The sequence below is a fragment of the Thrips palmi genome, unplaced genomic scaffold, assembly GCF_012932325.1.
Source record: "Thrips palmi isolate BJ-2018 unplaced genomic scaffold, TpBJ-2018v1 HiC_scaffold_10, whole genome shotgun sequence".
Lineage (NCBI taxonomy): Eukaryota > Metazoa > Arthropoda > Insecta > Thysanoptera > Thripidae > Thrips > Thrips palmi.
The window spans coordinates 12,928,186-12,950,440 of NW_023144621.1; the positions used below are offsets into that span (position 1 = coordinate 12,928,186).

General features: G+C 46.4%; 4 protein-coding genes across 6 annotated transcripts; 3 read left to right on the forward strand and 1 right to left on the reverse strand.

Annotated features, from left to right (window-relative positions):
* The first annotated feature begins 220 nt into the window (after positions 1-220).
* Positions 221-5,268, forward strand: LOC117650689 (ATP-dependent RNA helicase me31b). The gene is made up of 10 exons (XM_034394272.1): positions 221-358; positions 433-556; positions 1,219-1,381; positions 1,458-1,530; positions 1,603-1,837; positions 1,954-2,097; positions 2,206-2,552; positions 2,626-2,806; positions 2,889-3,100; positions 3,176-5,268. Exons 3-10 carry the CDS (start codon positions 1,323-1,325, stop codon positions 3,251-3,253), a joined length of 1,329 nt encoding a protein of 442 aa, XP_034250163.1. The 5' UTR covers positions 221-358; positions 433-556; positions 1,219-1,322; the 3' UTR covers positions 3,254-5,268.
* On the reverse strand, positions 5,260-8,670 carry LOC117650666 (protein sly1 homolog). The gene is made up of 14 exons (XM_034394236.1): positions 8,643-8,670; positions 8,068-8,227; positions 7,690-7,991; positions 7,509-7,598; positions 7,292-7,433; positions 6,973-7,200; positions 6,789-6,879; positions 6,574-6,709; positions 6,295-6,482; positions 6,139-6,218; positions 5,909-6,047; positions 5,614-5,823; positions 5,452-5,535; positions 5,260-5,380 (listed from the first exon to the last, which is right to left on the reverse strand). Exons 1-14 carry the CDS (start codon positions 8,668-8,670, stop codon positions 5,351-5,353), a joined length of 1,908 nt encoding a protein of 635 aa, XP_034250127.1. The 3' UTR covers positions 5,260-5,350.
* Positions 8,671-9,137: 467 nt separating this feature from the next.
* Positions 9,138-12,187, forward strand: LOC117650671 (N6-adenosine-methyltransferase subunit METTL3). Of its 3 annotated transcripts, none has more exons than XM_034394248.1 (9): positions 9,138-9,227; positions 9,559-9,773; positions 9,856-10,054; positions 10,133-10,290; positions 10,377-10,480; positions 10,566-10,692; positions 10,779-11,422; positions 11,521-11,699; positions 11,784-12,187. In XM_034394248.1, the coding sequence occupies exons 2-9, from the start codon at positions 9,566-9,568 to the stop codon at positions 11,893-11,895; spliced, it is 1,731 nt and encodes a 576-aa protein (XP_034250139.1). In that variant the 5' UTR covers positions 9,138-9,227; positions 9,559-9,565; the 3' UTR covers positions 11,896-12,187. The 3 variants fall into 3 exon arrangements, with proteins under 3 accessions (XP_034250139.1, XP_034250147.1, XP_034250154.1); XM_034394256.1 differs by lacking the exon at positions 9,138-9,227 and adding an exon at positions 9,243-9,311; XM_034394263.1 differs by lacking the exon at positions 9,138-9,227 and adding an exon at positions 9,244-9,262.
* Positions 12,188-12,331: 144 nt separating this feature from the next.
* Positions 12,332-14,220, forward strand: LOC117650699 (V-type proton ATPase subunit G). Its single transcript, XM_034394282.1, has 4 exons — positions 12,332-12,484; positions 12,981-13,081; positions 13,170-13,268; positions 13,383-14,220. Exons 1-4 carry the CDS (start codon positions 12,403-12,405, stop codon positions 13,449-13,451), a joined length of 351 nt encoding a protein of 116 aa, XP_034250173.1. The 5' UTR covers positions 12,332-12,402; the 3' UTR covers positions 13,452-14,220.
* Positions 14,221-22,255: the final 8,035 nt, after the last annotated feature.

Here is a 22,255-nt window from a genome sequence, read left to right on the forward strand (position 1 = left end):
CAACCTTCATTCTTCGCCGAGAGAGGGCGCCACCATGAGCTAAATTTTTTTGATTTTTGGCTTCATTGAATCTCAAACGGAAAAATAAATATTACAGATTTTACCATAAGAAAGAGGAATCAAAAATACAAGCAAACACACTTATTTTGCGGCTGGTTGTGGTGAAAAATCGATAAATCAACACCAAACCCTGGCCGCAGCCGCGGAACATGTTCGTCAAGCCAAAGAGTTTGGCGAAACCTGCGCACTTGATTTTGAGCATCCGCAGTGAAGCTTCGTTTGAATGAACTTGATATTCGTTTCGTCGTGTACTTGGGACTGTAATTTCATTGGATATACCGTTAAACTTGGCAAAATTGTGTGTGCTCCTTCCTGCTGTACGAATGTGTTCCGGGATATGAGCATGGACACTGTTAATGCTTGAAATTTCAGTGCTTCGTCAGTTTGCGACTTTCCATTTGACGTTCCTCAGCGGCCGCCATATTTGCTATCTGGAGCGATCCGGCCGTTTTCGGCGTTGTATGTTCATCCATCTGCATCGGCAAAACTACATCAGGTAACTTTTGGGTTTAGTTTTCAACTGTGGGAGCTAATTTTTGTGTTTTTGCTGGTCAAGTGTGAAATTGAGCCCGGTTCCCTTAAACGTAAATCGCTCTGCGTACTTGCGTTCTTGGGCTGCCGTAGCTTTTCCCCCCTCCTTGGAGTCACAGTAGCTTCATCGGAATATCGGCCGCTTTGTCGGCTTTGTGTCCAGTGGGTCGCTTTTACATTCTGTGAAATATTTCAGGACTTTCCTCATGACTGCATTGCGCACGTACTCTGCTTGAAAGCCCGAGTGTTGTTTGGTTCTAACGTAATTTGACTCTGCTACGTTGTGCAGTGAAAGCTTTTGCCTCAATCACTCTTTTACCCCATTGATTTAGTTCATTTATTGAATGTTCGCGGTGGTATCTCGCACCCCTTTGTAGGTGCTGTCGAGTTTTGGCCATGGTGTGTATGAAAATTGTTTCTTAAACCCTCGGCAGTAGCTTATCCGCCCCAGTCGGCTAAAGTTACCTAGCGGCTTGGCGTCCGGTTTCTGATCAGACTTTTCAAAGATCCGTTCCCTTTTGCCGATTTGTCTTTGTCGGCTCGTGGTTAAATGTTTGAATGAAATTCCACTCTCATGCTGTGTTGTTTGTCTGGCCTCACCGTAATGGTGTATTCTTTCCTTTTCAGTTTTCCTGCTGAGTCTGCTTGAACCTTTATGTGGTAGAAGAACTTGGATTGAATTTGGTGTTGTGAGTTCTGTTGTCACTCTGTGACAAATAACCTCTACAACCATGACGGAAATTGTTGCCAATCACGTTCTGGGAGGCATGAACATGAATAATCAGAAAGTGTGAGTATCCAGTGTGAGACTTGATCTGTTCTTTAACCTTAGTTTTGTTTGCTGATGGAGACTTCTATTCTTTCAGGGACCTTGATGATGGAATTGGCTGGAAATCCAAATTGAAGATCCCGCCAAAGGATCAGAGAATCAAAACTAGTGTATGTATGCTTAACATTTTCTCTGTATGCATTTTGCAAGGTCCAGTACTTATCTGACCCATGTCATTACAGGATGTCACAGATACTCGTGGAAATGAGTTTGAAGAGTTCTGCTTAAAGCGGGAACTTCTAATGGGCATATTTGAGAAGGGCTGGGAAAAACCGTCGCCAATTCAGGAAGCTAGCATTCCTATTGCTCTGTCAGGCAAAGATGTGTTAGCTCGTGCCAAGAACGGTACAGGAAAGACTGGAGCTTACTCCATTCCGGTTCTTGAGCAGGTTGACCCCAAGAAAGATTGCATACAAGGTAAGTCTAGTGGTCTTGCAAAGTTTTCAAATCAATTTACATCTTGAGGGCGAACTCTGTTGTGAATCATTCCAGTCTCTAACAGTTTGTCCTCTAATTCATGTGTATTGTTGCAGCCCTGGTCATTGTGCCGACACGAGAATTGGCACTCCAAACTAGTCAAATTTGCATTGAGCTTGCTAAGCATATGGATGTCAAAGTCATGGTTACTACAGGTGGAACAAATTTACGTGATGATATCATGAGAATCTACCAAAAAGGTACTAATCTTCCATGTGTTCTAGTTTTTCTTCTTCCCTCATTTAACGCTTTATCTACTTAATATTTTAATTGGCTGTAAGTGCTAATGCCTTTTTGTTCAATTTCAGTTCATGTCATTATTGCCACACCTGGAAGAATTTTGGACCTCATGGACAAGAAAGTAGCAAACATGGATAGTTGCAGAATTCTAGTCCTAGATGAGGCAGACAAACTGCTGTCACAAGACTTCAAAGGAATGTTGGATCATGTGATCTCACGGTTACCCCAAGAGCGACAGATCTTGCTGTACTCTGCTACTTTCCCACTTACAGTCAAGCAATTCATGGAAAAACATTTAAAAGAGCCTTATGAAATTAACTTGATGGAGGAGCTTACACTGAAAGGTGTTACACAGTACTATGCATTTGTTCAGGAGCGGCAGAAGGTTCATTGCTTGAATACCTTGTTTTCCAAGGTTGGTATTTCTCATTACTTTTATCATAATAACATTCTATTGATATTGAAACTAATGTATTTATACCTTCTAGCTCCAAATCAATCAAAGCATTATCTTCTGCAATTCAACCCAACGAGTGGAGCTCCTAGCTAAGAAAATAACTGAACTGGGATACTGCTGCTATTATATTCATGCCAAGATGGCCCAGGCCCACCGAAACAGAGTATTCCACGACTTCAGGAATGGGCTGTGCAGGAACCTTGTGTGCTCAGGTTTGTTGAAAAACTGCTTCAATGCTGAATTTGTCATTTTCAAGCTTGGTTAGCATGCTCATCTCTTTTCCTTTGCCTACAGATCTCTTCACAAGAGGTATCGATGTTCAAGCTGTGAATGTTGTGATCAACTTCGATTTCCCCAAGATGGCAGAAACTTACCTTCACCGTATTGGTCGTTCAGGACGGTTCGGCCACCTTGGTATTGCCATAAATCTCATCACTTTTGATGACAGATTCGCTCTTCACCGCATTGAGCAAGAACTGGGCACAGAGATTAAGCCTATTCCTAAGGTAATCCAAAATCCAAGGTTATTGATCAACATTTTCTTTGTGAAGTTTGTTTCTCACATTATTTTTGTGTTCTAGGTCATCGACCCAGCCTTGTATGTGGCTAAGACTCTTGATGATTGTCATGCCATTGAAGAAGCTGACTCGAGCAAATAAAGTGTTGCAGCTTATTGCTCATACTCTTTCCTGCAAGTGTTCTTTCACCAATGAACTTTTATTTAAATTTGTAGGACAGTTAAGGAACTTGTTTATTTTCTTTCCAAACATTGTAAATACTGTCTAAAGAATTCATTTTTAAAGAAATCATCTTGTTACTGTGTGAGCCATTGTTATTGTAGCAGTGCTAATATCTCAGTTTACTAAGTTTTGTTCGGTTTGAGAGCAGTGTTGCAAGGTATCATAACACTCCAGTTCTCCTATGGGTGAAAGAAAATGTTTCCTTTGTTAGATTTTTATACAATTTATATAGTGAACAATGCCATGAAAAGTTGGCTTTATTTGATAGTCTGGAATTGATGGATTTGCACAGCTATATGAAAGTGACATTTTACATTAGCAACTACCTGTGATAATGTTTAACAATGTTAACTTATTTGGCTCTAATGTGGTTTTTTTTGACTGAAAAATGATTGAAATTTCGGTGTTCCTTCATCCAGCTGTGCATGAAACTAGTATTGTCAATTTATTTTTATAACCTGGATGAGGGATTCAGAGCAGTTAAGTGGATTTTTGCTGGTTTGCATGATTTTGGGTTGATGGAAGTTGTGGAAAATGTATACTGATGGATGTTCACGTGTACCATCTTGGATCCCCTCATGCATCAGTGTACTAGACCTTTGTATTATATCATCCACCTTCCCCTTAAATGTGCTGGTGCTTTAATCAATTGTTGCTCTCAATCCCTCTGGTGTACTCTCTACTGTACTAGTGAGCAATATTGGTGCGGTTGTATTTATATGAAAAGGACTTGCGTTCTTGTTGATCTGTAAATGTGTAAATTTGTAATTCTTCATGCCACTAATAGAATTCATTATTTCAGTGGCTTTGAGGTGTGATGACTTCCTTTTTTTTTTCTTGTCTTGTTCCCTTCGTTTTTTTCCCCCCTTGGAGAAAATGACTCCTGTAAATGATTGTGAAAATGATGTGTGATTGTGTGTGTGTGTGTGTGTGTGCGCGCGCGTGTGGTACTATGTATATAATCCAAAATGTTGAACAAGAACTTCCCAATAATGTAATGTGACTTGTGATGTGTCACACTTATGCTTTATAAGTTATTGTTATCTGCCAATGAGGAGTCTTTGGCAGTTTGAAATTTTCATCCTGTGATTGTGGGGGGGATCCATCTAGTCAGAGGCAAGCCACAGCCGATTATGTCCATTTATGCCTTTGACTATATAGCTGTGGCTGAGATACTGTCCAAACATCTTGACCATTTTCTGCACAGATGTTAAAGCAATAAATTTTGGTAGTGCAGATATGTTAGTTGTCCATTTTTCTCATGAGGGATGAGTGTTAGGTAGGGTTCATGATATTGGCTAGTTGTGGTTATGACCTCCCATAATTAGCCCACCTACTTATAAAGTCTCATTCCACCCCCTGCTGTATGTTGTTAGTTCTTGGTATCAGAGTTTATTTCTTGCTTACAAATGATTTACTGTAGGCGGCTTGCAGCAAGGGTTGTAATGATGCTTTCAAAGAGGGTGTCTCTCAAGAGCCTTGTAAACTTTTGGCCAACTTTCTAAAGCAGCTCTTGCCCTCTTATGGTCTTTGAGTCACTATTATTCAGTCAAATCTTCAACAGAGACTTTGTTTTCAGTTTTGGCTTTGGTAGTGAAGAGCATCTATTAAATTAACCTCAAATTTTTCATGCTCAATGTTGGAGATTTGTCATGTTCAAAATTTTGAAATATTTGTGAAGGGAGCAAATGTTTATTGTGATAACTGATGTACCTTAGTGACTCTGTATTTGCCACTGTGGAAGTTCTGATTTGGTACTGTACCTGGTCCTGTATTTCTTTTTCTAATGCTCAGAAATGGTATTTTATTTGTTGTTTTTTTTTGTACTGAGTTTTACACATCATAATGTTTTATTTTCAATCTGTCTTTTTCCATATCATGTTCTAGTAAGGCAAATGATGATTCTGGCAAAATAAAAAAAGCTCTTCACTCAACAAATTGATTTAATTCCACCTCTCATAAAATTGATACATTTATTATTCACATATGTACAAATTCTGCTGTAGCAGAGAAATATTAATGTAGTTCCTGACCTAGCAAAGAAAGCTGGGAAAAAGAAGTTGATAAGAAAATTGTCTCAAATAATAACATGCCAACACATAAATAAATGACAGTACCTGTTTCAGGAATTGCTTGGCATTGTTTAATGTTGATGAACCGTAAATTATCCTTTTGGTTGGACCTCCAGCACTAGACTTTGACTGCAAATTGAAATTTGGATGTCAGGAGACGGCAGTTTTATACAGAGTCAATCATACAAACACATTGACAAATAATACCTTCGTGTAATCTACAAGATTTTGATACTCAATGTAATTGCCTCCTCCAACGACGAAAACAATGGCCTCTTGGAAAGTAGTCCGGTTTCGGGGAATTTGAGAGGCATCTGCAACTCGCAGCTGCTTGGGATCAAAGTAGCGATAATCGTCCGTTTCCTGAGATGCCTTCAGTTCCATTAACTCATCCACAATTCTCGTAACAGGCAAATTCTAGAAAAATGATGTGACAAAGAAAGAGGTAATTAATATTACTTTAAAACAGTTGACTCATTGATGCAATTGTGTGCGGACTTACATGGCGTTTAACAACAAGATTTTTAACACCCTCCATAACAAAAGAAGATCCTTGAGAGACAAGCTTAGAGAACATGCTCACAGTTTTGGTGCCACCACCAACGTACTGGTTGGATGTTGCAGCCATTTTAGCATAAGCCCTAAAACATTGCAGGGTTATTTTTGGTATTCTTAAGATACATCAAGCAAAACAAAAATTTTAACATTTTAAGAAGAGCAGTGAGTACGTACTTCCACCGTTTAATATAGGTGAGCGGATTCAAATCACAGCCAGCATTCTGCAATGCTGTGGCAAACCTATCAAATTCCACCTGTCAAAACATTATTTGGATAAAAAAAACAATGAAAGGACCCTCTAAAACAGAAAAATTCACACCACTAACAAACCTCAGACATGGAATGGCAACAAATGTAATGAATGATAAAAAGTCTCATTTTATCATCTGGAGTAATTCCAGCATCTGAGTCAGTAATCAATTCTAGAAGGTTGCGATCTAAAGCTGCTTTACTCATGATTTTCTCTTCAAGTTCAAACAATGTGTCAAGCCTCCTTGTTTTAATAGCATTAAGAATGCCTAGAAAATAGAAAACCAGATACATCCATAGTTAAAACTTACATTCTAGAAACAGATAAAATTGCTAAAGTCTAGAACAGAAATAACAAACCTGTAGCAATAGTAGTATGCATATCAATCAGGCGCTTTTTCTCCAGAAGTTGAGGTAAAGAGTTCACAGCACTGGTTAGCTTTGCAGTATTGTCGGACACCATTGCCATAGCTGCATCACTTTCATTGTCAATACCCTAAAGTAGGTAACAATTAGACCAATAACACCATTGAAATAAAATTAAAAAATCAACATTCAATACTGTGTATACCAACCATTGATGCTTTCAGCTTTTTAACCTCTACTTCTGATGACCGATATTCTTCTAATTCTTCCTGAATTGCCTCCGCAACAGTTGGGAATGGGCTGGAAGAAAGCATTAGGTATGATAGGAGGGTCTCAAACGGCATGATGAAAGCCCAAAGCCCACACAGCCAAATGGGAAAGCAATCAACATACCTGCCCTTGTGCGTCATCCAGAACTTATCCTTGGAATCAAGATCACAAGCCCGTGTTTTTGCCTTGGCTCCTCCTGCTGGAGAACGTCCAGCATTTTCTTCAACAACAACTCTATTTAATGCCAAATCCAAAACATCGTGAGCCAAGGCCTGGTATGTCCAGGTGTGATGCAGAGGGGTAGCCATATCCACATTCCTGTCTAAAATTATCAAGAGAGGTCTTTGGAAGCTGTAAAACACATGCACAATATTGTGAGCGAGTACACCCTAAATTTAGAACAAAGAATTAAGTCAAGATAAAGCAAGGAATTTGAATATACCTATAGTTTGCTGCCTGGGAAGCATCCATCATAAACAGACTGTTTCTTGTGTCCCTAAGATTCTCGCGCAACTTTTTGTCTAATTTCTCAGCAACCATTTCTGCAGCATTGCCTCTTGGGCTCCTTATGATTGGAACAGTTCCTGTTACAAGAACCATGCCACAAAATTAAACAATTGAATAATTCACTGAATCTAGGTCAGTATACTCACACATACCTAGTGTGGCAAAGACTGAGAAGAGGCTGTCCACAATTGAATCCATGATAGATTCCATTTCCGAATCTTTGATTTCTCCTCGGTTAATTGCTAAGAGTAATGTTTTAAAATCAATTCTTTGTATCAAAATTTTACATATGAGAAGGTTTAAAAAATAAAAGGACTGCAACAATCTACTTACCATAATACGACAAGGAATCACTGTTTTGATGACGCAATATGAACATATCATCTTCTAATGAGATAAAGTTGAGGTATTGGTCAAAAACTTTGTTGATACTAGACACACAATTTGCACTGAGAGATGCTGCTGCTAAATCTTCCAGTCTTTGACGACTAATGGGCGAAATAAAATTAAGATGGTACGAGTCATATAACCCATTGTGCAGATCTTGACCTATTCTGCCAAGATTTTCTTCGGTGGGCATGCAGAAATATACTGCAGGTACTTCAGGAATTGGATCTCGGTCTGAATGAAGTTGTCTTTGAGAGAAAATAAATTGATTAAGATGATAGGTCCACATTCATTGAGACACATAATTTGGCCAACAATACTTACACATGCAGGGTCACGCCAAGCTCACGGAGATCTTTAATGGAAACTAGAGGGGAAATAATGTCCTGGCCATAACGATCATAGATGAGGATCTTCCACACTGGTTCAGCAGCCTGTCCACGCCCTTGTGGATCATTCAAATTCAGCATCTGCTTCAGCGCATCTTCAAAGAGCAAAAGGACAAGAATGTTACATGATGTAAGAAGTAATAGGTCTGAATAATTACTGACATCACTTAAGAGAAGAAAGCTTATTTGAAAACGATAGTCAGAAAATTGATAAAAGCAGTAAAGCGTCCAAAATCAATTTTTAAAATTATAAATAGCAGTCTGCTAGCGGTTTGCTGAAAAAGATAAAATTTTGACCAGTGAAATAAGAGGACCCTGATAGGCAAAAGGAGATTCGGAAAGAATGATAAAAAATTAGTAATATGGAAAGTCTTTACACATTGAGAAAAAAGTTGATAAAAATTAATAATGCATTTAAGACACCTGTCAGTCATTTGTGTTTATAGGTTAAACAGTGAAAGTTGTAGGATACTCTACGAGACGTAAAGAAACTGTAGCACTAGCACTCACTTATTTGTTTTTCCCGTATGCTGGTCATTCTTCCTGTGAATTGGTATCTTCAATCATAAATTTGTTTCATAAAAATAATAACAGATGATGACGTGTAGAACGGTGGAACGCCTTCGCCCAGCCCCATCCCCAAATCGCCGGACGTCGTCAGCTCGGTGGTGGGGGGTATAGTGCGTAGGCTGCAGCAAGGGCCCGGTGAAGTATGACAACAAATACGCTTCACGTGACCCAGCCGGCCAATCGGAGTGAGGGAAAACAGCGGGAAGCGGCGGCGAACGCGAGACGACAGGACTTCGAAGAGTAGCGACATAGATTAGAAACTGATGAATTGTGGTAGAACGTGAACGTGTATGAAGAAAATGAACATTTACCTGCCCAATGAATACTCTAGAAGCTCCACTCCATGTTGGAATTCGTTGGAATCTTGAATTTCACCATTTCAAACTCGACATCCCAAAAATGTACTGTACTGGGGTGTATAGGGGAGGAGGAAGGGCAATGGACGAGGTGGTGGTGTCCAGTGTGTTCGTGTGTTCTTGACAGACACAAATTTGTGTTTATTTACTTTAAGCATAGAATCAGTATGTGAGTAAGATTCAACTTTACTACCAACACCATCGGTTCAGTGTTGAATTTTACACCCTTCCTTTCCCCTTACCTGTCAATCTTGTAAATTTTCATTCATGAGTTATACATCACAGTAGCTTTTTTGTTTCCTGGGCCCATTTATAATCGTCTGCTTATTCTAAGCAAAATTTCCTGTGTCAACATCCTTGCATCAGATTTTATGCCACCATAATACGATCTTAACCATATTTTGGCATTTTGTAGGGGGAGAAACCTTGCAATGGGTAGTTTTTTAGTTCTTTTGGTTGTTGTAACCTCCAAAAACTAATGTACTTTTTATTTTATCCAGATTTAAAATGTCAGATGCTTGGGAAGATCTGCAAGCTTTGAAGAGCAAGAGAAATAGCCTGCGAGAAAAATTACAGAAGCGTAAGAAGGAAAGGGAGGACATCCTCAATCGATCAGGGGGACCTCTCGGAGGTCCTGAAGTATCTCCGTCATCTTTATCCAAATCGCTTAGTACTGAAAACAAAAGATCGCCATCTTCTGTGGTGAAAACAAGTGGTAAATGGTTCCTCGAATTTCTTTTGCATTTGTAAGTGGACTTTTGAATCCCTTACTCAATGGTATGGATTTCTCTCTACAGATGATCTAACTCACGATGCAGAAATTGTTGTTGAACCTGTCAAAACTGACCCTGCAGCAGAAAAGCAGCTTCTGCGTTGTTTAAGTGAAGTTTCACTTACTTTACCTTCAAATAGTGAGCAGTTAGCTGCTATGGTGGGACGGCCTCTCTTGACTGTAACAAACCTTCTCCAAAAATTTGCCACTCAACAACTTATTAGGTACGACTGCACTATTTGCTCTGGTTTATTTGAACTTCTACATCATAATGTACTTTGCTGGTTTATTTTTATGGGTAGTATCAAGGATGGAGGAAAAGATGGGTTTTTGGAAGTGGTTAGTGCTGAGCATAGCAAACTATCTGCTATGGTCTTAGAGCTGGCAGAAACTGATGATGACCCTAAGCCCTCAAGAAGCGGTGCACTGCCAAGTATCCGAGGAGACACTAAAAGAAAAGGTACTCAAAGGTTGAAAAATTAATTTTAGCACAAAATGTTTATACATTTTAAAAAATATGTTGTAACTTCAATGTTCCATTTTTAGGTGAAGAATTAGGAGATGAGCCAGGAAACAAAGCTGCTAAAATTTCAAATTCAGACAAAGATGATACCAAAAAATCAAAAGACCCAAAGGCAGAGGATATAATGGTAATTTTCAGGTTTGCTATTCTTTATTTTTATAGAGTAAGAAATTTGGTTATTTCGTTAATGTTTCTCTTATTATTTTGTGAAGTCACTCCTCTCCATGCCCTCTATTAAAGAAAAAGAAAGTAAAAAGATGGGGGAGGAGATACTTGATCTACTCAGTAAACCAACTGCTAAGGAGCGGTCACTCACTGAAAGATTTCGCTCTCAAGGAGGTAAGGAACCAATGCTTTTTCAATTAAATTCTTGTCAATCTTAGGAAGTTTAACTGGAAACCTTTCCTTGTTTCTACCCCTCTCAGGAGCACAAGTCATGGAGTTTTGTCCTCATGGCACAAAGGCAGAATGTGCCAAAGTGAAGCGATCTGGCAATGGGGGTGCTGCCCAGCTCTGCAAGAAACTCCACTTCAAAAAGATAATTCAGCAGCACACTGATGAAACACTGGGCGACTGTTCCTTTTTGAACACTTGCTTCCACATGGACACCTGCAAGTATGTCCACTATGAAGTGGACGGCCCAACTGTCCTCCCCAGAGAAAATTATGGTGGATTAGGAAAATCTGAAGGCCCTTCAGCATCTAAGGACTCAACTATTTTGTACCCACCACAATGGGTTCAGTGTGACCTGAGATATTTAGACATGAGAGTTTTAGGAAAATTTGCTGTCATCATGGCTGATCCCCCATGGGACATTCATATGGAATTGCCTTATGGAACTATGTCTGATGATGAAATGAGGCAACTGGGTATTCCAACATTACAAGACGATGGTTTAATTTTCCTGTGGGTGACAGGGCGAGCAATGGAGCTGGGTCGTGAATGCTTGAAGCTGTGGGGCTACGAACGAGTTGATGAAATCATTTGGGTGAAAACAAATCAGCTTCAAAGAATCATTAGAACTGGTAGAACTGGTCACTGGCTCAACCATGGAAAAGAACACTGCTTGGTAAGAATTTCTCCTACTCTCCTACATCCTATCTGAGGGCATTTTCTACTTAACAATATTTTTGAGAAGAAATTTCATCACTTGATTTCCACTTTCAGGTGGGAATGAAGGGTAGCCCAGATAATTTAAATCGTGGATTAGACTGTGATGTGATAGTGGCAGAAGTTCGAGCCACAAGTCATAAACCTGATGAAATTTATGGTATTATTGAACGACTCTCACCTGGGACTCGTAAAATAGAACTGTTTGGACGTCCTCACAATGTTCAACCCAATTGGTAAGGGAACAAAATTTTTTGTAAAATGCAATTTTTATCTTTTTGTGCAGTAGCTTGTAACGGTGGGTGTTTTCCGTTTTTCAGGATCACTCTAGGAAATCAAGTGGATGGTGTTCGTCTCGTAGATCCTGAACTTATAAAAGCCTTTCGAGAAAGATATCCTGATGGAAACTGTATGACCCCTCCCAAGACATGACTTTTGTTTATCCCCTTTGTAACCACAATTCTTCATGTCTCAAAGAGTCTACCTTATTTAGGTACTCCTGACTGATCTGTTACCCTATTAAACACAAAGTCTTAGTTTCAACTAAATGGAACTAAGTTTGTATTTTTGTCCAAGGCAATTTTTAAATCAACATTTTTTGAACTGTTTTAATGGATTTAAACATGTTTTTGTTAAGATATTAACCATGCAAACCGACCCAAAAACTGTGTATCTAAATTTTCACTGCTATAATTCATTCAATAAAAATGATGAATACACTCAGCATCAAATTTACGAAAAATAGACCTTTGCCTACACTCAGCGCTTAGTCAACTCTCTTGACAGACTCGAAGGCGGGGCCGTTTGAAATCCGCGGGCCGCAGCATCACGAGCCCAGAACAAAAGACGGTGGTGTCGACGTAAGCGACCTCTGGGGAAAGAGTTGTCAACTCCCAGTCATATGATCGATCCTGAGACTCACAGTCACAGTTGTGGAAAATGGCCAGCCAAACTCAAGGAATTCAGCAGCTCTTGGCAGCGGAGAAAAGGGCTGCCGAAAAGGTTTCGGAGGCTAGGAAGCGTAAGTAGAATCTGTAGATCATTTCGATGTAATTGTTACCTTTGGTTTTTGGTCGGAACTCGAAAATACGAGCTTCTCATGTGACCCCAATCACGAGTTCTTTCTGCTACCAAACGGATTCCACATTTTCTTAAGAAATTGCACCTGTCTGGTGTTGAATTTGATGAACCAGTGCGTTTGAACGCTCGTTTTTGAGTGTTCGATCAGAGCTTTGTTTTGAAACCTCTGCATTTTCCAAGTTTTTGTTTGGCTCTTAACCTAAGCCCTCTTGCTGTCAAGATTTTGTATTGTTCTTCAGCCTGTGTCTTGTCTACGGATTTTTCTTTGCTTATCTTCTTGCTAGCAATATGAAACTCAATAATGTGGTCTGTGTTTTCTCAATTGTCTAATGAAATGACTTACTGCGCTGGCGAGCATTGTTTTTCCTCAGTGTATCACGACAAGATTTGACACCAAACTGGTCTGTTTCAGCGTTACTTTGTTTGTGTTTTCACAGGCAAGGCCCGCCGTTTAAAGCAGGCCAAGGAGGAGGCTCAGGATGAAATCGAGAAGTACAGGCAAGAACGGGAACGCCAGTTCAAGGAGTTCGAGGCCAAGGTTAGTAGTTCATTCTTCCTCTTGGAATTAGTATCAACCTTGAGAATTCGTACAACACATGTTTTTATCGTTTAATTTATGCTTACAGCACATGGGCTCCAGGGAGGATGTGTCTGCGCGCATTGAGGCTGACACAAAGCTGCGTATCAATGAAATGAACAAAGCTGTCACTTTGCACAAAGAACAGGTACTTATTTGTTAGCGTCCTAATGTTTTTACACATCAGATTACCTGAAAGGATGGAAGTATTTTAAAGTGATAGTTTTGTTTTCTGATTGTGGTTTAACTTTGTGAATTGCAGGTTATCGAAAAGATTTTGGAGCTTGTCTATGATATCAAGCCTGAGCTTCACAAGAATTTCCGCAAGTAAACTGAATGTGGGTGGGGAAGACTTGCACACTTAATTCAGAGGTTCCATTTCTGCTAGGAATCTCTGAGAGGAATATATATTTCAAAATAATTATTGATGTCCACATATTTTAAAATGGCCTTGAGACTTTGTGCTTGGTTGCTACGTGTTACAGCTGTAACCAACCACTCATATCTGTCATAAATAAACAATATAGGCTGGATTTGTATGTTGGCAGTGTTTTGACTTAGACTTCAAATCGGAATTGCCATTGCATGAATTTCATCTTGGATCATCAATTCATATTGTAAACAAAATACATATGTAAATGTTTAGCTTGAGTAGGAATGCATACTCTTTAGTTTAGGTAACTGTTGAATCATGCAATGGCTCAATGTTATGTGCATTTTAGCTTGTGTTTGAAAGGATTGTCGATTTTACGTGTTCAAAACAATTAAATGTTGCAATTATTTTTATCCTTTTGTTTTGTTTTCAATTCCATTTAACATAATGCATGTACATTTATATCATTGTAATGAAAACAAATACTTTGGTTTTCCTTCTAAAATATTCCATGTTATGTATAGACTTTAAGGTGTGTGTTTTAATTAAGTTACCAGGGATTGTTTAAAAGAATTTCTTATATGCTGTTTGTGCACATTCCTCCATTCCATCATCTGGTATATAGAAGATCACGGTTCAGCACATACTGTATATAACTGTTAAATCTATATTTTCAAGATTATGTTCTGCGATGTTACAGTATTAAACATTTGCCGGCTTGTTTCAATTATGCTCTTACATTTCCCTACACCGAATCGCCCTCGCAGTTGGGCTGGGGGGGAAGACCGCCTCGCAAAATCCGATGTTAACCTTTTGTTGTTTTTTTCTTGGCTCGATGCAAACACTTTTTGGGGAGATAAAACAGTCCTGTCGAGGACTAATTTGTGGCTTTAGAAAGGAGCGGGCAGGACGAGACGCCAGGCAAACTCAGGCGACGTGACGAGATGCCTTCGCCGAGTGATTCTGAAGAGTCGTCCCATCGGCCTGTCTCTCTCGCACCCCTGCTCGGACACGTCCCACGAGTGCGACAGCGACGGGACGGAACGAGTCTCCGCAATCTGTCTGCGAATCTCGGCCGACCGAGTGGCGTGCTGGCCTGCTGGTGGTAATTCATGCTTTTCCCGTCTGCTCCTTGGGCAAATGTTTGCCTGATGCCGTGGACTGGAAAAAAGAAAGAAGAAACCTCCCTCCTTCCGTTTCTCTCTGTCTGTCTGCGTCGCACAGCAGACTGGTGCCGGGAGTCGCTATCGTCCCTCAGACTCTCTCGCACTCAAGGGGCGCCCCGTATTGGAGCGAGAGAGACAGAGTGACGAAAACGACTCGTGGCCGGACAATGCTGCAGACGAGTCAGACCAAGTCAGACCAAGTCAGACGAGGAGCAAAGAGCGCTGGAAGAGCGAGGCCTCGCGTCGTCTGCTGGCTTGTTTGACGAGGCGGCACGGTGCGGCCGGTGCGGGAAGGGAGGGCGGAAAGTTTGAAAATTAGAGCCGTGGCTGTGTGAGGGCGGCTCTCTAGGTGGCTTCCAAGGTAGGTCGCCGCAGTGGGTCAGAAGACCGGTGGAGGCGGCCAAAACTCTAGACGCGTTTCGAGCTCCTGAGTCGCCAAATGGGACGCGAACCGAACGTGCGACCCCACCAATAGATTCCTCATTCGGAGAGCAATCTATTGGCGGGGTCACACGTTCGGTTCGAGCCTGTTCAGCGACTCTGGAGCTCAAAACGCGTCTAGAGTCTTGGCCGCCTGCACCGGTCTTCTGGCCCACTGTCGCCGCCCCTCCCCCAGCCTATCTTCAGGCTGGTCGTTGAGGGGAAGGAAAGTCCAAGCTCTCAAAAAATCACACTGCAAAAAAAACGAACAATAAAAGCACGACTCACAGGTGCCACGTTGGGGGAAGTGCCTTTGACAACGTTACAGTGTGCCCCTCATGCGTACGGATTATGTCTGCAAAAGCATCCGAGTTGAACAACAAAAACAAGGAAAATGGCTGTCGATGATGCACGGCACAACATTGTTGTTGTTGTTGGCGGCCGGTTGGCGGCCGTGCAGCGTTTCTGGCTTATGCAGCGCGTTTTGTCCGCGTTGTGATTGCCTGTTTGCACCGGCCCCTTTACGGCTTACCCCCCCCCCCTCCGCGTCGTAAAGTCTGTTTATGCCTGTAGGGGTGGCGGTGTGCCGGATGCCCCGTATGGCCCGATAGTTTGTGTAAATTCGATACAGGCCTTTTCGTGTTTGTGTGTCTCTCTTTTCCCCTCGCACCCCACACGTGCGCGCGCGGCAACAACAAGGAGTGGCCGTTCCCGACAGAATGTCGTGTGTCTCTGTCCGCCGCGGCACGAAAACGAAAGGCCGCCGCGTTTCCAACGACGAATGGCCGATTTCCAGCGCCCGCCCTCCTGCAGTTTTCATTTTATGATTATTTTTATTCGCGTCTAACTGCCCGGCCGACCGGCCGCCCCCCTCCCGCGTGGATGGATCATCCCCCCGGCCGCCTGGTTCCGGAAAAAGTGTCGCTCTGTCTCTGTCGCACGCACGGCGCGTTGCGTGCAGGTGCGAGAGAGACAGAGCAACGGCATTCCTTCGGAGTGAGGCGGCAGGCCCGGCAGGACCCGAGGGCGCCATCCATGCGTCGCAGTAAATACGAAGCGGAGCCGCAACAGTTTGTCGCGCGTTTTCGTCGCTCCGTCTCTCTCGCACCCGCACGCGGCACCAGGACGCCCCGCGAGTGCGAGAGAGACGGAGCGCCAGCCCGGCAGGCGTTCCGCTTTTATTATGACGAGAGCGGCGTTCGCGCGTCATACCGTGTGTGTGTGCCAGTGTGTGCGCGCTCGCGCAGCGCGCTGCCTGACCGATTGAGTGGTCAGGCCAGGCGCTTTTATGTGCCTTTCCCCATGTGTCCTCTTTTAGTGACCGCACTCTCACTCTTTCACTCACAACTCATTCGCGCGCACAAGCACACACACGCACAACACACACACACACACACACACACACACCACACACACACACACCACTTACGTAGCGTCTAAAACAGGCCAGCATGGAACAAAAAACAACTAGAGGGAGAGAGAAAAAAAGCAGTGTAATTGAATATGACACGTTCCGGCCGTTTCAATCATTGCTCGCGACAGGTCAATCCAGGTGGCTGCGTCCGAACATAGCTTGAATTCGTCGCTCCGTCTCTCTCGCACCCCCTTGCGGACCGCCCCGCGCGCGCGCGCGAGAGAGAGAGAGACAGAGAGACAGCGACACGTGTCCGGAGTCAGTCTGCAGGAAGATTCATCGGGGCGCCTTAGCGATAAAGAACGCACCCAACGACGTTAAAGTCGATTTCCCGCGCCAGGCTTTTGTTTTTTGTTGATGTTTGTGTTTTATTGTGAATCCTTGCCGGTATCGTTGTATCTTTGTCGCGCTATCGTGGCGCATCTCCGGCCGGCGGACTGCGTTCTGTCTCTCTCACACCGACAGGACCGACAGGGCACGCCCCGTGAGTGCGAGAGAGACAGAGCGACGAAAACGACTCTCGGAATCAGGCTGGCTGGCTGACGCTAGATGGCGCTAGCTGGCGGAGTTTATTGAATCGCTCTCGCTCTTCCTTATCTGTCTGACCTCTGGGCTGGCCCGCTCTCGCCGCTCTGTCTCTCTCACACCTACAGGGGCGGTCCCATGAGTGCGAGAGAGGCAGCGCGGCGAAGCAGGGTTTCGGAAGCAGCCTTCAGCTGGACCATCAAAAGGCGCAAAGTTCGTCGCGCCATGACTCCGATTCCGGACGTTCCAAACAGCCGTCTCTCTCTCTCTCTCTCTCTCTCTCTCTCTCTCTCTCTCTCTCTCTCTCTCTCTCTCCCTCTCACTGCACCCCTTTCGCCCCGCGAGTGCGACAGAGACAGGGCGAGGAATCAGAGAGGTGGCTGCGAAGAGAATCTTGAAGGGAATAATCCCCAAATTTGGCTGAGCGGAAACACCTTTAAACTTTGGATTGCTTTCGTGATGCTGCTCTCCACGTGGCCACGGCCGGCCTCATGCTCTCCTCTAAACCGGCCCTATTTCCCTATTTTCCGACTGACCTGCTTTTCTTTGTAAACAGCGCGCCCGCTGACGGTTTTTTCGCGCGCTTTTTTTTGTCGTTTCACGCGTTTGTTTTCGTTTTTTTTTTTCAAACCAGGTTTCGCTCCGGGTGCAGTCGATGTCGAAATTTGAGACGCTCCACTGCACAGTGTGCACGCGCGCGGCCGACGAGAGAGAGAGAGAGAGAGAGAGAGAGAGAGAGAGAGAGAGAGAGAGAGCTGAGGGGGGGGGAGGGCAAGAAGCGGAGGCGAGACAACGGCAGTCGTGTTAGATTTTGACGGAAGAGCCCCTAGCACCCCTAAGAAGAACAACGAGTTCATCTGTTCATTACGCGGGATAAGCGTAGAACCACAGTCGCGTTTGCGTCCACGCTGTTGACGCGCGTCGTGTGACGCGCCACCTACCGGCACGCCACTGCAAGCGCTGCAAGCCAACCAACCGTTCGGCCCACTCTGATTCACTCTGATTGGGGGCCGCGGGAGCGAAGCGTGACTGTCACACCTGTGACGCGTTTCGTCACACCTGTGACGCGGCGCGATGTCACACGCCCCATGCCGCCACGTAGCCACGCCTCGCCACGCCTCGGCACGCTAAACGTGACCGCCTCGGGCGGCACGACGTCGTGAAATCCGGGGCCGCCCTCTGCGCACACTGGGCCAGAAGACCGGTGGAGGTGGTCAAAAATCCCAGACGCGTTTTGAGCTCTAGAGTCGCTAAATGGGACTCGAAGCGAACGTGTGACCCCGCCAATGGATTCCTCGTTCGGAGAGCAAGAGCAATCCATTGGTGGGGTCACAAGTTCGGCTCCCTTTAAGCAACTCTGAGCTCAAATCGTGTCTACAGTTTTGGCCGCCTCCACCGGTCTTCTAGTCCACTGGTTCCGAGAGTCGTTTTCGTCGCTCTGTCTCTCTCGCACTCATGGGCCTCCCGTATAGGTGCGAGAGACACAGAGCGACGAAACCGACTCTTTGAACCAGTCTGCAGATCTCCAGTCTTGGCGTCTCAGTGCGGCGAGCCGAGCGGGGCGAGCGCCCGCGGACGGCGGGGTAGGCCACCCGGCAGGCAGCCGTGCGGCCGTGGCGGGCCGTGGCCTACCCCGGCGGGCGGCAAAGCGGGCAGCGTCTCTGTCTCCGTCTCCGTCGCACTCGTGGGGCTCGTGGGCCGCTCCAGACGAGTGCGAGAGAGACAGCCCTCGTCCGGCCTCGTCCGCCCGAGTGGCGCAAGCCGCTGGAAAGTAATCTGGAGTCCACTTCCTCGTTGGCGCCCTGCAGGGCCTGCAGTCCCTGCACTGCAGCCACACTGCCTTCCTGCAGCCTGCTAGCCCACTACGCGCCACTACGATACAATGCGGCTGGATTGGAGGGCGGCACACAGTGGGCCAGAAGACCGGCGGACGCGGCTGAAACTCCAGACGCGTTCTGAGCTCCAGAGTCGCTGAGCAGGACTCGAGGAACGTGTGACCCCACCCGTGGATTCTTCGTTCGGAGAGCAATCCATTGGTGGGGTCACACGTTCGGTTCGAGCCCCACTTAGCGTCTCTGCAGCTCAAAACGCGTCCACAATTTTGACCGCCTCCGCCGGTCTTCTGGCCCACTGTGCGGTACCTCCTAGCCTTCCTTCCTGGCCTCCTACCTCCTCCCGCCTCGCCTTTACTGGCGGGGCGGGGCGAGGGGCGAGGCCAGGCGAGGCGGGCGAGGCGCGCCTACATTGTTGCACTACTACTGTATTGTCGCCGACGACGCCAAGGCCCCCCTCCCCCCTCCCTTCCCACGCCCGGCCAGCCGCCTCCTGAGCCGTCCCTCCTTAACGAACTGTCGGCATTACAACGCCTGTAACGCCCTCAACTCCTCCACTCGCTCGGTGCCGACGCCCCGCGGATCTACCTCCTCCCCTCCCCTCCCCTCTCGTCTCCGCCACCACATGCCAAGGGAATAAACCGCGAGGAGCGTTGGCCACCCCATAACCATATACGTCACGGGGTAGGCCGTGCGCTGCTGCACCGTGCCGAGACGCGCCGAGCCGAGCCGCAGCCGCGCCGAGCCGAGCCGAGCCGAGCCGAGCCGAGCCGAGCCGAGCCGCAGCCGAGCCGAGCCGAGCCGAGCCGAGCCGAGCCGAGCCGAGCCGGCCGAGCCGAGCCGAGCCGAGACGGCCGAGCCGCAGCGCGCGACTCGCCCCGAAGTACTTGGCCATAAATGGCGCTGTAAAACCAAAGCAGCGGCCCGAAAAGGAGGAATACCAAGGAATAGGGAGAAAGAAAGGCGAGGGGCGAGGGTGTGCCAGGCGATGCCGGGGCATTCAGACGTCTGACAGTTGGCGCGGCCGCCGTTACGCCGTTACGTTCCGCTCGCCAGCCAGGAGTGCACGCCCTGCACGCTTGCCGGGACGTCTCCGCGTTGCAGCATGTTGCACCACAGTGGGCCAGAAGACCGGTGGAGGCGGCCAAAATCCCGGACGCGTTTTGAGCTCCAGAGTCGCTAATTGGGAGTCGAAGCGAACGTGTGACCCCACCAATGGATAGCTCTCCGAACGAGGAATCCATTGATGGGGTCACACGTTCGGTTCGAGTCCCCTTTAGCGACTCTGGAGCTCAAAACGCGGCCGGCATTTTGACCGCCTCCACCGGTCTTCTGTCCCACTGTGGGGCCCGCGCCTCACAAGCAGCAGTCCACACTCTAGCGCCACGAGCGCTCGAGCGGGTATTACCCAAGTTTTCTATTATGCCCGTAAAAGGCCTTCGTTGTCGACGTCGTCTGGTGCGCTGTAAATATCACGTAACACGGACTCGCCAGGTGCGGGACGAGGACAGCAACACAACGCGCGGCGCGCGGCCGCACCAACAGCGCCCCGCAACTTTCGGGATGACTTTCAACAAGAAGACCCCCAAAGTTGTTGATGACTCGAACAAAAACAATTCCGCTTTACGGGTCAGATTTGGTCGGATTGGTCGCCGGCAAACACCCTGGAAAAGGAGGGGGGGAGGGGAGGTCTGTGGGCGTTGTATCGGTACGGCCTTTACTTTGTGCACGGTTTGCCCGTTCGGGTTCGTTCGGGTTCGTTCGGGTTTGGCCGGGTTTGCCGTCCCCGAGGGTCGCAGTCGCTCTCTGCCGCTCTGTGCGACCCTCGGTCCGCAGCCTCCGCAGCCCTGCAGACTGAGAGTCGTTTTCGTCGCGCTGTCCCTCTCGCACTCATGGGGCGTCCCGCGTAGGTGCGAGAGGGACAGAGCGACGTAAAGGACTCTCAGTCTGCAGCGCAGCCGCGTAGCGGTGCAGCACCGCGCAGCACAAGCACAGGGCATCGCCAATGAGTTGCGATGCGGTTCCAGCACGTAGCGGGGCAGGGCCTCGACGCCGGGGGTGCGCCGCGCCACGCCCCACCCCGCCCCTCGGGTCCGTCCCCAGTCGCCGCCCAGTCTGTCCATACTAATCGACTCGCCGTTCACAGTTCTGCAGTGTGCCAGCAACGACAAAAACAACAACAGCACTTTAATAGTGACAAAATTCACTGCCCCAGAGACGCGATCGGACACCGGACTTGACCGTAACTAAACCTGCATTCCAAAATGGTCATTTAAAAAAAATCCCTGTTTCTGAAATAAAACTGGCGCGTACAATCAGAACAGAAGGAGATATTATTTTGTCCCGTCTTCCTAAACAACTTTGTAAAAAGGACCTCCTCATGAAACATTCCGAGACGACAGATTTCCCCCGCGAGGTGGGCGGGTCCTTGGTCCGTCCGTCTGTCTGTGTGTCTCTCTGTGTGTGTGTCTGTCTGTGTGTCTGTCCGTCCGTCCGTCCGTCCGAGGGGAATGACTTGATTTAATTACGTCGCGCCCTTTGACTGCGCGATGTCGAGCTCGCTTCTTGTGTGACCGCAAAGCGACGCAAAGCGACGGCAGGCAATATCGCGGCGCGCCTAGGTGAGCCGCGGGCTGAGTCCCACCGCCAGCAGTCGCGCCGTCGTCACGCCGTCACGCTGTCACGTCACTCGTGACGTCACCGTGACGTCACTCGTCACGACTGAGTCTCATAAGGAGGTGCCTGTGTGGGTGAACGGCTTCCCCCGAGCAGTCGGCTCGACTGAGAGAAGTCGCTCTGTCTCTCTCGCACTCATGCGGCGTTCCCTCCAGGTACGAGAGAGACAGAGCGACGACTCTCAGGCTGCTGTCGGAGTGGCTTGGCTTGGCGGTCCGTGGTTGAGCGGGGCACTGCATCGCTTCGGTGGCGACTCGTCCAATGTTAGGTGCAGAGGACTGGGATATCGAGCACTGTAAAAAAAAGATGACTCAGGCGACTGGAACTTTGACAAGTTATCCCCTTAATACATCAGTCAAGAATTCATACTAAATCATTCTAATAGATATTACCTATTTAAAAAATCAACTTAATTTTGATCCACAGGACTTGTTTTTGTTAACCGTCGTGTAGGGTCACCGTGTGCTGCCGATAGCTCGCCAACACAAAATTTCACCCCCTCCCCCACTCCCGGCTTATGGCCAAATCCCGTTTGTGTGCTTATTTACCCACCTACGGCTTTTGTGCCTCGGAGCGTGAGGCAAGCGGGCGAACAGACAGACAGACAGACAGACAGACAGACAGTAGACAGACGGACTGACGAACGGGCAGACAGACGGACGGACGGACGGACATACAGATAGGCTGGAGGGGGGAAAAGTGCGATGGGGAACATTTGGTTGGCAACCA